Raw genomic sequence first — 12523 nt, forward strand, 5'->3', positions numbered from 1 at the left:
AAGAGGATGTTGAGTTTGTTTCGCATATTCCTTAAAAATTCAAAAAAATTATCTTGGGAGGAGTCTTATCATCTTAAGGGGAAAGCCTCCAACAGTCAAGAGGGAAGATTCCCCCATCGTTGGAGTCTATCTCTTAGCAATTGCTTTTTCGAGTTCAGGGACTGGACTTCCCTAGCTGACAGGAAGTGAAGACTATAAAAAGATACTGCACCAAACCGTTCAACACTGAATTATTATTCTACATTACGCTCTTTTAAATTTATTTCTTATTATTATTATTGCTTACTGACTTTAACGTCAGAGTGCTGATATATTTTCTTCAAATCTCCTTTCCCAGACTTGTAAAAAGCTAGGCTCAGAAGTCGACTTCAAATTGAATATAATCAAATGTGTAACTTTTCGCTCATATCACACATATTTTCAATTAGAAATATTCATCAATCTTGGCAACCATGTAATCATCAATAAATCAATAAGCCTATATATACATAGTTTAAACTCATTATTCAATATTTTTAATCATCGAATGAATAATTTATTTAAAAAAACTTTAAATTTCAACATAGTTAGTCTTAATTAGTTGGAGCTTGACTCGAGCTCAAAATATTCTATTCATAATCTGCCCTCAAGCTTTTTTATTTTTAAATTTTTTATATATTTAACTCCATATTCAATATTATATCAGCTTCATATTCAAAATTAACCCATATATTATAATTATTAAGTAATATCATATTTTAAATTTATATAATAATAAAATGTGGTATTTTTATTCATATATATATATATATTTAATATCTAACAAAAATAAATTTAATCAACAAGTTAGTAAGTTCCTTATTTTTATTATATATATTTATTTTATTTTAATTATTGATCTTTTAAATTATCTAATAATTTAAGAAATTTATAAATATATTTTTGTTAAAATAATATGGGCTTGTCAATCTAGCATAATAAATAAATATTCTAAATAATTTTTATATTAATTATATACAAAAAAAAAATAAAAAAACTTGAGCCACAAAAAGTTTTGAACTCGAGCTCAAACTCCAAAATTATTTTGCCAAACTCGATCAGGCTCGACCTATTTACATTCTTACTACACAAAGTACAGCCTGGCTTGCACTTTTGTGTCAAATTTTAAGAAAGAACTTATACAGTTAATCTAATTGGTATTATTGACAAATGTTAAGATTAGATTTTTAATTACGTAGCCCCCCCTCCCCCCCTCTCCCCACCCAAAATAACAAAGAAAAATTTTTCAAATTTTTGAGCGGAACCGAATATTGTAGCTAACTTAATTGTGGAGGATGTTAGACAGCGTATATTTGGCATTATCTTAGCTAGCTCTGTTAGTACACATGCACTTTATAAATTGTGGCGTATCCCTTGGCCTGTCGAAGGAAATACTACTTAATTTATGATTGTTGTACTATATCTTTTTCTATTTATGAAAATTATATTTACCAAAAAAAAAGGAAAAAAATTGTGGGTTTTAGCCAAAAATTACCAACAAGAATTTTACCAAGGAAAATAAACAATTTATTTATTTATTTTATAATTGGCTATTTCACTTTTTTTTTGGTTAATTCCATGTAATTAATTGGCAGCGTAACGTCCAACTATTAAACAATTCTACGCAGGAAAAATGGCCGTTAATAAAAAAAAAATGTATGAGGCAATATTTGTTAATTACATAATTTAATTTGTTGCATTCTAATTAATCACTAATTACTGTTATTATTATTATGATTGTCTATATTATATAAAAATAAAAGGCTTTTTTCTCTCGTAAACTGCGATTATGATACCACAACACTAATTTTATCGTTATACCAATTATATTCCTAAATTATTTACTTTATTGATTTCTTTCTTTCTTTCTTTTTCTTGAAAAAATATAATACATTGACTTATATATATATTTATAATATAATTTATAATGTAAAAATATTATTAATTATATATACGTGAAACGACGTGACACGACGACCAGTAATAAAAAAAAATAGGACAGATATGATATATAAGTGTGGATATTGTGGAGCACGATGAGAACAAAGTAACGTTCACATTTGCAGAGATTTTTGGCAAGTGGCCATGCAATTAGCTACAATCCAAATTCCACACCATTTATTTATTTAATATACTGTGTAAAGGTGTGTAGATAAAGTGTTTTTGCCCATTTTGGGTATTTTTACCATTGGGATTCTCATTATGTTATTGTTCATTCGATGTTGGTACATAATTTAAATTTTAATTATATTTAAATTTAACTATATAAAAGAGAATAAAATAAATTAAATAACTTAACAGAACTCATAACTTTTAAATGATCTTTGTAATTTTTATATGCATGATAATATTTTATATTATTGATAAAAAAATATATATATATTAAAAAGATCGTCATTTTTTGTAAAAATAAGTATGCGTTTTGCTAATTAGTATGAGTATTATTACTTAACATATATCTTTATCAATAATTTAAAATCGCTATTTGATCTTTTGTTGTAGTGTCAAGAAGTCCTAATTAAGCATGAGTAAGGTGCATATTTTGTGCCGATGAGACCTGGTTCAGTTGCTGAAATTGATGGGTTCCAAATTCTGCTATATGCATGTGATGTTGTTCTACTGCATAGTAAGTATTGTTTTAATTTTGTTTATTTGATATTGTTGAACGATGTCTGATTGTTGCAATTATTTTTGTTAGGTATCGATACTTGAAAATGATTGTAATCGAGTTGTTTAAATTAATAATAATTCGATGCTTTAAATAAAAAAATAAAAAAAAAGGTGCATATTTTGTAAGATCAAATGCTTATTATTGGTTAAAAAGAAAAAGCTAAAAAATTATTTCTTAAAATCAAATAAAATAGTGGAAAATATTATACTGATTGACGGTCAGCATGAGGTGGTTGCAACCCGGATAAGTTCAATGAACAGGCAATTCTTTTTCGGCAAATTATACATTTCTTGAATTAAAAGAGATAGTATAAAAAAGGAACGCCTATATATTTATTCAAATTTAATGTAAAAATATAGTTGTATAAGAATGTTTATAATAAAATGTAGACAACATTCGATTATAAATATACGTCGCAAGTAATAATTGTTCATTTTTAATTCTAGACCCCGTCATACTTTTTCAATAAATTAAAAATCAAAATTATTTTCAAATAAATATGATCCGAAACGACAAAATGAAATAATTTTTAACTCGAATTGTGTACTTCATTAAATTGACCCCCAAAACACCCTTTATTTTTTATTTTTTTGGAATTATGTGGTGAAATATTTGGTTGAAATTATGATAGGTAGGTAAAAAATTCAAACCAAGAAAATGGGCATGATGCTTGATGAACAATATCCTCATGCCTAAACTTTTCAAGAACATATACTCATGAGAATTGGACCAACAAAAAGTTGTATCTGCATTTATGCAATGTCTGTACACATGAAATTATTGCCTTTTTGACCATGCAATTTACATGACTAGTGATGGGACTATTATTCCCTTGATGTGCCCAATATAATCCACAAAAATATAATTGCCTTTTCAACTTCAAATACATGTCCAAATATATATAATAAACTTTTTGTATTTTATAAATAAATCATACAAATGTCTCGACGAAAAATAATAGTATCAAAAACAACATCAATGACATAGTGTATGCCCGTGCATCGCGATTAGACATTTCTATATTGTCGATTTTGATCGAAGTGTTACGTTTTTGTTTTGAGAATGAACTTCGCTTGATGTGCGAAATCTTGATAAGACGTACACATTTTTTAGCTTTTATATACTGTGAGATGTAGTAGTACATCTAGCCAGTCATCCGGTACCGTCAGCCTTCGGACGACGAATGAATTTGTGAAGCAAATCTATGCTCGACTCCCACACACGATGCTTGTGTAATTGCCTTTTTGAAGTCCGTTGTTGTTTTTATATAATTAAAAATACATTTTCATTATTTAAAAACTTATAAATAACTTTCTTGATTTAAACGTCCGTGTGGCAATCAGCTCATTCCACTAGGTTTTCATATAATTTTTGTGATGAATTGTCGAAATGTCATTTTGAATTATAAATTATAATTTAATATATTTTTTAGAAATTTACAAAATATTTTTATGAACTAATATTTTTTACCTAATCATTTTTTATAATTATGTTAAATTTTAGGGGAGGTAGGTGTAATTTATTCTAATAATATAATAAATTTTCTTATTATATATAAAAATTAAAAATGGAGGGGGGGGGGGGGGGGTGATCCGGACAAAAGCAGCAAGCACAATGCTCTGGTGCTCTCGAGCCTCAGCTCTAACACCCACACGGGCACGCACACACACACGCTGGCCCGTCTGATTGAAGATGGCATCCCGATGATCCCACCACGTGGGACGCCGTGGACCATCTTTGTCTTACGTGGTGTTGCTGATTTGGCCTCTGCCACAAATCGTACTTCTGTCTCAACGCTTTCCTTGTATTTTTCTTTTTTTATTTTAGGGAACGTCGCAACGGCTGCAAATTAATTACTTTTAAATGAAATTTTATCTGACATTGAGATTATAATGATATGATAATAAAATTAAATTATAATAATTAAAATAAATTATGTTATAATAAGATTCTGAAGATTCATTCTAATATAGAAATTAAAAAAAAAATAGTACATGAAAATATTAATTAAAAATAATTCATTCTGGATTCTTTAAACTTACATTCAATGCAGCCAACGTACACAAAAATTTAAATAATTACTATTTTGGGAATTTTCTTTATTTTTTCCCAATATAAATTTAGAATTTTAATTTTCTCAACTTTTCTTCATTAATTTATAGTATGAAATAACATACAAAATTATACAACAAAGTGTAATTGTGTATTTGAAAATCAATATAATTCATCAATTATCTATTAAAAAATACGACGACAGTTTTTTCACAAAATAGTAAAAGCGAATTGAATTTTCTGCTCTAAATATTATTATATTATTTTATTTTATTTAATATATATGCATTACGTGTATAATATTTTTTTAACTAAAATAGATGATCAATTTAATTTTGTATACACATAGCATATACATATATTAAATAAAATATAAGAAATAATAGAATTTAAAATAATTAATTCAATTTGAGTAAAAAGTCTCGAAATGTATATTTAGTACTTTAAATTTTGACAAAAAATAATTAAGAAAATGATTAATTTTAATTTTATTTTTTGAATACATTATAACGGACTCTTTTAAAATTTATCGTAAATATATATATATATATATATATTCTCATTATTTAAAAAAATTAATAAATACAATTTAAAATTAACAATTATTTCACAAAAATTCCTTCGTAACAACTCATTTTATTAATTTTATGGGTGCATTTGTAATTACAATAAATTTTGAAGGAGATTGATGTAATTACCTTTATTTTGTTTTGCAATTTGTGAATGTAATAATTTCAAAATGAAACCGGCTCCTCTCAACTGTTCTCTCCCTATAAAATCCCACCACAATCCCACTCACTCGAAACTCTCTCTCTCTCTCTCTAAAACAGAACCACCTTTCTCTTTCTTTCTCTCTCTAAGCTTTTTCCTCCTCATCGCACTGCTACTATCTGTACAGCATCTCTGCCTCAAGATCCAAAAAGAAGACAAAGAAATTCACATTCACCATTCACGTTTCACAACGCCAACTTTTTTTCTGAAAAGATTTCACTACAATGGCAGAGAATTGCAGCAGAAAACTGACTGTAGAAGTGTGTAATGCCAAGAATTTGATGCCGAAGGACGGCCAGGGAACGGCGAGCGCCTACGCCATAGTCGATTTCGATGGCCAGCGCCGCCGTACGAAGACTATTTTCCGGGATCTAAATCCCCAGTGGAATGAGAAGCTCGAGTTTCTGGTGCACGACGCCGCTACCATGGTGGAGGAGACTCTGGAACTCAATATATACAACGATAAGAAGACCGGGAAGAGAAGCACTTTTCTCGGAAAAGTGAAGATTTCGGGGAGCACTTTTGTGAAAGCCGGTGATGATGTGCCGTTGGTTTATTATCCGTTGGAGAAACGAAGTGTTTTTTCTCAGATCAAAGGTGAGATCGGTTTGAAAGTTTGGTATGTAGATGAAGAGCCTCCACCGGCGCCGGCGCCGGAGAAGAGTGAAACTCCGGTTCCGGCTGCGGAGGAGGAGAAACCACCGGAGAAGGAGAAGGAGAAGGAAGAGGAGAAGAAGCCAGCGGAAGCCACGGAAGAGAAGAAAGAAGAGGAGAAAAAGGAAGAAGAGCAAAAACCCGCCTCAGAGGAGGCAAAGAAGGAAGAGAAACCACCGGAGAACGCTCCGCCACCGCCGCCTCCAACACCGCCCACGTCGACTGAAGTAGAGCATCCACCAATTGCTCAACAAAAACCCACGCAGAACCCAGAGAAATCCATTATCTCCGAAAACTCGAAGAACATGGAAATCGAATCAAAGCTCTTCCAAAAAATCTCCAGCGGCAAAGCGGATCGAAGAATCGCCTTCGATCTCGTCGATCAGATGCCGTTCCTCTACGTCCGTGTTGTGAAAGCCAAGATTTCAAATCCAGAAGCAGAGTCTTCCTTCTGCGCAAAGCTCGTGATCGGCACTCATAGCATCAAGACCAAATCACAGGAAGCGAACAAAGAATGGGACCAGGTTTTCGCATTCGACAAAGAAGGCCTGAATTCGACTTCGCTCGAAGTCTCCATCTGGACTCAGAAGAAGAACGCAGAGAAAGACAGCGTCGAGGAGACCTCCGCTGGAACGGTGTCGTTCGATCTGCAGGAGGTGCCCAAACGAGTGCCCCCGGACAGCCCATTAGCCCCTCAATGGTACAGCTTGGAAGGAGATGGGTCGCCGGGAAATGACGTCATGCTGTCGGTGTGGGTCGGAACTCAAGCAGACGAGGCTTTTCAGGAGGCGTGGCAGTCGGATTCCGGAGGGTTGATACCGGAGACCCGAGCCAAGGTTTACTTGTCTCCGAAGCTGTGGTATTTGAGACTAACGGTCATCCAAACCCAAGATTTGCAGCTTGGTTCGGGTTCGGAGCCTAAGGTTCGGAGCCCGGAGCTCTATGTCAAAGCCCAACTCGGCGCACAGTTGTTCAAAACGAGCCGAACAAGTATCGGCTCCTCCAATCCTACGTGGAATGAGGACTTGATTTTCGTAGCCGCCGAGCCGTTTGAGCCGTTTCTAACCATCACAGTGGAGGATGTTACAAATGGGCAATCTGTGGGGCACGCTAAGGTCCAGGTGGCTACGGTGGACAAGCGTACGGACGACAAATCAGAGCCTAGATCAAGATGGTTTAATTTAATTGGAGATGAGAACAAACCATACGCTGGGAGGATACACGTGCGGGTTTGCTTGGAAGGTGGGTATCACGTGCTTGACGAGGCAGCTCACGTGACCAGTGATGTTAGAGCCACTGCCAAGCAGCTATCCAAGCCACCAATTGGGCTACTTGAAGTGGGCATTAGGGGTGCTACTAATCTGCTCCCGGTCAAGACAAAGGATGGTACACGTGGGACCACCGATGCCTATGTGGTGGCCAAGTACGGGCCGAAGTGGGTCCGGACACGAACAATTCTTGATCGCTTTAATCCACGATGGAATGAGCAATACACGTGGGATGTGTACGATCCTTGCACCGTGCTAACTATTGGCGTGTTCGACAATGGAAGGTACAAGCATGACGATGCGGGGCTCAAGAAGGATGTGAGATTGGGGAAGTTGCGGGTACGACTCTCCACGCTCGACACCAATCGAGTGTATGTTGGTACGTATTCGCTTATGGTGTTGCTCCCAGGAGGGGCTAAGAAAATGGGCGAAATTGAGATCGCATTGAGGTTTTCTTGCTCGTCATGGATCAGTCTCATTCAAGCATATGCTAACCCAATGTTGCCTAGGATGCATTATGTGAAACCTATGGGTCCAGCTCAACAAGACATTTTGAGGCATAGTGCTATGAGGATTGTCACAACAAGGTTGGCTCGGTCCGAACCAGCTTTGGGCCAAGAAGTTGTCCAATTCATGTTGGATTCGGACATGCACATGTGGAGCATGAGACGAAGCAAGGCGAATTGGTTCCGGGTTGTGGGTTGCTTGTCTAAGGCAGCCACTTTAGTCCGTTGGCTCGATGGGATCAAAACATGGGTGCATCCTCCGACCACCGTTTTGGTCCATGTCCTATTAGTGGCCATAGTACTATGCCCGCATCTAGTGTTGCCAACAATTTTCATGTACGCTTTCTTAATCATAGCATTAAGGTTTCGGTATCGCCAACGTGTATCCATCACAATGGACCCTAGGTTGTCCTACGTCGATGCAGTGGGACCTGACGAACTTGACGAAGAATTTGATGGATTCCCAACTACCCGATCGGTTGACCAAGTTCGTGTTCGATACGACCGACTACGTGCCCTAGCCGGACGGGCCCAAACCCTACTAGGTGATCTAGCAGCTCAAGGCGAAAGATTGGAGGCATTGTTCAATTGGAAGGACCCTAGGGCGACCGGCATATTCGTGGTGGTATGCTTACTTGCTTCCTTACTGTTCTATGTGGTACCTTTCAAGGCCTTCGTGTTAGGGTCGGGATTCTACTACCTCCGCCATCCGAGGTTTCGCGACGACATGCCATCTGTACCGATGAACTTTTTCCGAAGGCTACCGCCCCAATCCGATCGAATCCTCTAGACGAATTTTCATTTATTGTTTTATTTAATATATTTTTGACAAGATTGTGATGGAAATTAAATTTGATTAGGGAAGTCAATTTGATGCACTTTCCCGGTGTAGTAGTAGTAGGAGTTGGTGCTGTTTGATTATGTAAACGTGGAGTGGTGGAATTGAATAGTATTTATTTCTCTGTCTTAATTAAACTCATAAATATATGCATCGAATAAAGAGACCGCAGAAAGTTACTACACATGTAATTGTCTATATAATGCTGACAATGTTTTCCCCAAAAGTGACCGTTGGGGCTTGGGTGGGGGGTGGGGGGGGGGGGGGGGTTGGTCCATTTCTTTATGAGGGTCGTTAAGTGATCTTAAACTCAGTGACCGTTGCATTTGGGAGCCTGAGGAGCGCACCCTTTAAGAAAATTAGGGAAATGTGAAAATAAAATTAACAGTGACGTGATTCAAGAATAGATTTTTTAAAGTTGGATCGGATTAAATCAATTTTATTTTAAAATTATTATATTTATCATATAATCGATCATTCTTAAATTGACTTGATTTGAATTAAAATTTTACTCATACTAAAGGTGTCGGGAAAATTACATTTTTCATCCCACACGATAGAGGGTGATTGCACTTCTGGTAACGTAGACTTAAAAAAATGTAGCCATAGGACCAACAAAAAATGCTACAATTATTTTATTTAATGAGACTAAACGTGCTATAATTTTTTATTTTATGGGACTAAAAATACTACAATATTTTATCGTACGGTATCAAATATGTTAAGCCCGTAAATTTCAGGATAAAAAATATAACACCTTTTGTTGCGTGGGACCGAAAGTGCAATTTTACCAAAAGTGTCGCTATGACCTTATTTTGTAGGAATTGACAATTGATGACTCTTACCTTTAATGGAGGTAGCAAAGAATTTAATTTGATTAGTCTAACATAGGAGCGTGGACATGATGAAAAAACATCAAACTTTGTGCATGTGTTGATGGTTTTTGTAATAGATTAATAATAGTATTTGTAATAAGTGTCAACATCTTGTAATGTCAAGATGGCTGAAAATGAAATAAAAGGGTGTTTGACTGAATTTATTTAAAATATTTTACAATTTCATACATTTTCTTAAGTGTTTTAAAGGTTCTTAGATGTAAATTTGAATTTTAAGAGTAAGCTTTTGAAATGTTCTAGAAAAAATAATATAGATTATGGAGTTTATAGGATGCTGGTATCAATAATTTTGTAATTTATATGTTCAAAACCGATGAAATTTGTTAATATTTTTAAGAATAAATTGGGATTATAAGCTTATAATATCTTACTTTTAGATTTTGTAAGCTTTTTATCTAAAAAAAATTATCGAATACTTTTTAATATTATAAATATTAAAATATTTTGTCAGATGTTTCGGAAATCTTATAAGTTGAATCCGAATACCCTATAAAAAGGTGTTTGCAATAGCTTCTACTTTTATAGTGGGAATGAATTGTAAGAAAATTATAAATTAAGCAGCAGTAAAAATCGAAAATTTTGAAAATAAAAGTTAAAGTTAAAAAGAGAGAAATGAAGTCGCACCGTTTCAAAAAACAACTTAGTATTATAATTTCATCAATAAATTGTAGAAGTTGGTAGGAAACTGTAAGATAAAAACATTCTTTTTTTTGATTTATTTTTAATAATAAGTTGATAAGCGTTTATTTTAAATATTCGCGATAAACCCTAAGTCCATATTAGAATATATTGCTTTTTTTTTGTTTTTTTTAAATTTTAAATCTTATTTCATGTTGTATTTTTTATTCTATTTAAAAGTTGGGACCCTCAATATAAAAGCTATTGTAAGGTACCAACTTAAGTTGGGCCTATTTTTCATAGCCCTTATTAAGGTTTGTTTGAGGCAAACAATGATTGGAATTGGGTGGCAAGACAACCTAGTTTTAAGCCTTAGAACTAATTTGAATTAATTAGTAATAACTTTACTTATATTGTAAAATCTATATAAATTTATAAATATCGGGACCACGTAATTTTATTAATTTAAAAAGATATTAATTAGTCGATAAATTAATAATTTATTAATTTAGAAAGATTTTTTCTTATTCAACAAATCTATTGAGGATGAAACTGGAGATGATACAATTCATTTGCAACCAATTATGCTGAAGGAAGCACTCGGGGGAGGTGTCAACCATGTCTTCTCTCGGCGAATACTAGTATATGATTATTATTGTCGTCGATAGTTATTCTATATAGATATTTTATACTGATAATTATAATCTACTTATTAAAATAAAAAAAAATGAGTTTCATTATGTTCATACATGCTAAAATTGAATCGAAAATTTCAGTTCGATACAGGAAGAATCTTGTTAATGTGTAGGCATTGTGCTTAACTTAGACGTGATACATATTAGTTAATATTATACCTTTTCAGAAAAAAATAATATTTTTTTATTTCATATTTTAGATGGTCTGCGCCTTTTAATCCCAATAGTTATGAAATTAATAGTCTTATAAATAATAAAAATTCTCACTTTTAGCATTTTATTATGATTTAATTAGCATTTGACAAAAGAATCACATGCTTAGCACGTTATCATTATTTATTTAGCCTTCTAATTGACGGTCATGCGCTTAACACATGACTTTTCTGTCAAATATTAATGAAATCCGACTAAAAAACTAAAAGTGCGAATGTTTGTAATTTATGAGACCATTAATCAAAATTCCGTAAAAAAAAAATGTACTTGTCCTAAAATACATGACAAAAAATGCAAATTTGCCCACTTTTTTTACTTTTTAAGTCACCAAGAAGTAAATATATGGGTTTAATTATTTTTTAAATAAAAAAATTAGTTAAAAGCCAATTTATAAAGGTCCATCGATCGATCGTGGAAATATAATCAAGAACATAATTTCTTGATTTGGATTCAACGAAGTGAACTAGATTCTTACAGTGTTTGTGAAGCAATCGTATTTATTTATTTATTTAGTGGGAATTAATTAAAATAATTAAGCATTAATTATGGTCACGATTTCACTTTGCTTGCAAATCAATTTGAAGCTCTTTTTCACACACAAGTTGAGTATTAAAACCACCACCTAGTTTTTAAGGATCCTAGAATACAAGTCTTTGACTTTACCAATTACTACATTCTTAAATTATTTCTAAGTGCTTAATTAATTATTATAAATACACACATATATATGTATATGCTCATGATCATATAATATTATTATTTTTTTAATTTACGTGAAGATCGGGAACCAAATACTTTAATTACATTGAATTTTTCAAGAAATCTAGATGAGATATATTAATTAGTTAATTAGAGGTCTAAAACAAAATAAAACTTGATGACAATACATCACTCCCAAAAAAAAATACAAAAATAAGTTATATATAATATTAGTATGGGGAAAAGTATTATTTTAGTCCGCTAAATATGCCTAATTTTAATTTTAGTTCGATAACTATATCCATTTTTGTTTAGGTCCAGTAACTTACGAAATTGCCTACTTTTAGTCATCTGGCATATTTTTGGACATTTTACTCCAATAAGTGCATATGAACTAAAACTGCATTTCAAAAGTTGCATAGGGGTAAAATTGTCTGAAAATCTGCCAAAGGACTAAAAGTAAGCAATTTCGTAAGTTACTGGACCTAAACAAAAATGAACATAGTTATCAGACTAAAATTAAAATTAGGCATACTTAACGGACTAAAATAATACTTTTTTCCTAATATTAGTATGCATCACTAATTGCAAATACTACGTACGAGCTAAGAATTTTTATTCTGT

The 12523-nt window shown here is 33.0% G+C and overlaps 1 protein-coding gene across 1 annotated transcript; it reads left to right on the forward strand.

The window, feature by feature from the left end:
* Positions 1 to 5533: 5533 nt before the first annotated feature.
* On the forward strand, positions 5534 to 8915 carry LOC105162719 (C2 calcium/lipid-binding plant phosphoribosyltransferase family protein). Its single transcript, XM_011080819.3, has one exon. It carries the CDS (start codon positions 5737 to 5739, stop codon positions 8728 to 8730), a length of 2994 nt encoding a protein of 997 aa, XP_011079121.2. The 5' UTR covers positions 5534 to 5736; the 3' UTR covers positions 8731 to 8915.
* The last annotated feature ends 3608 nt before the right edge of the window (positions 8916 to 12523 follow it).

This window comes from Sesamum indicum, linkage group LG5, assembly GCF_026168435.1.
Source record: "Sesamum indicum cultivar Baizhima isolate 11 linkage group LG5, ASM2616843v1, whole genome shotgun sequence".
In the NCBI taxonomy this organism is placed as follows: domain Eukaryota; kingdom Viridiplantae; phylum Streptophyta; class Magnoliopsida; order Lamiales; family Pedaliaceae; genus Sesamum; species Sesamum indicum.

Excerpts from the sequence above, each read along its gene's own strand:
- LOC105162719 (XM_011080819.3), top strand. The coding sequence starts at position 5,737 with ATGGCAGAGAATTGCAGCAGAAAACTGACTGTAGAAGTGTGTAATGCC.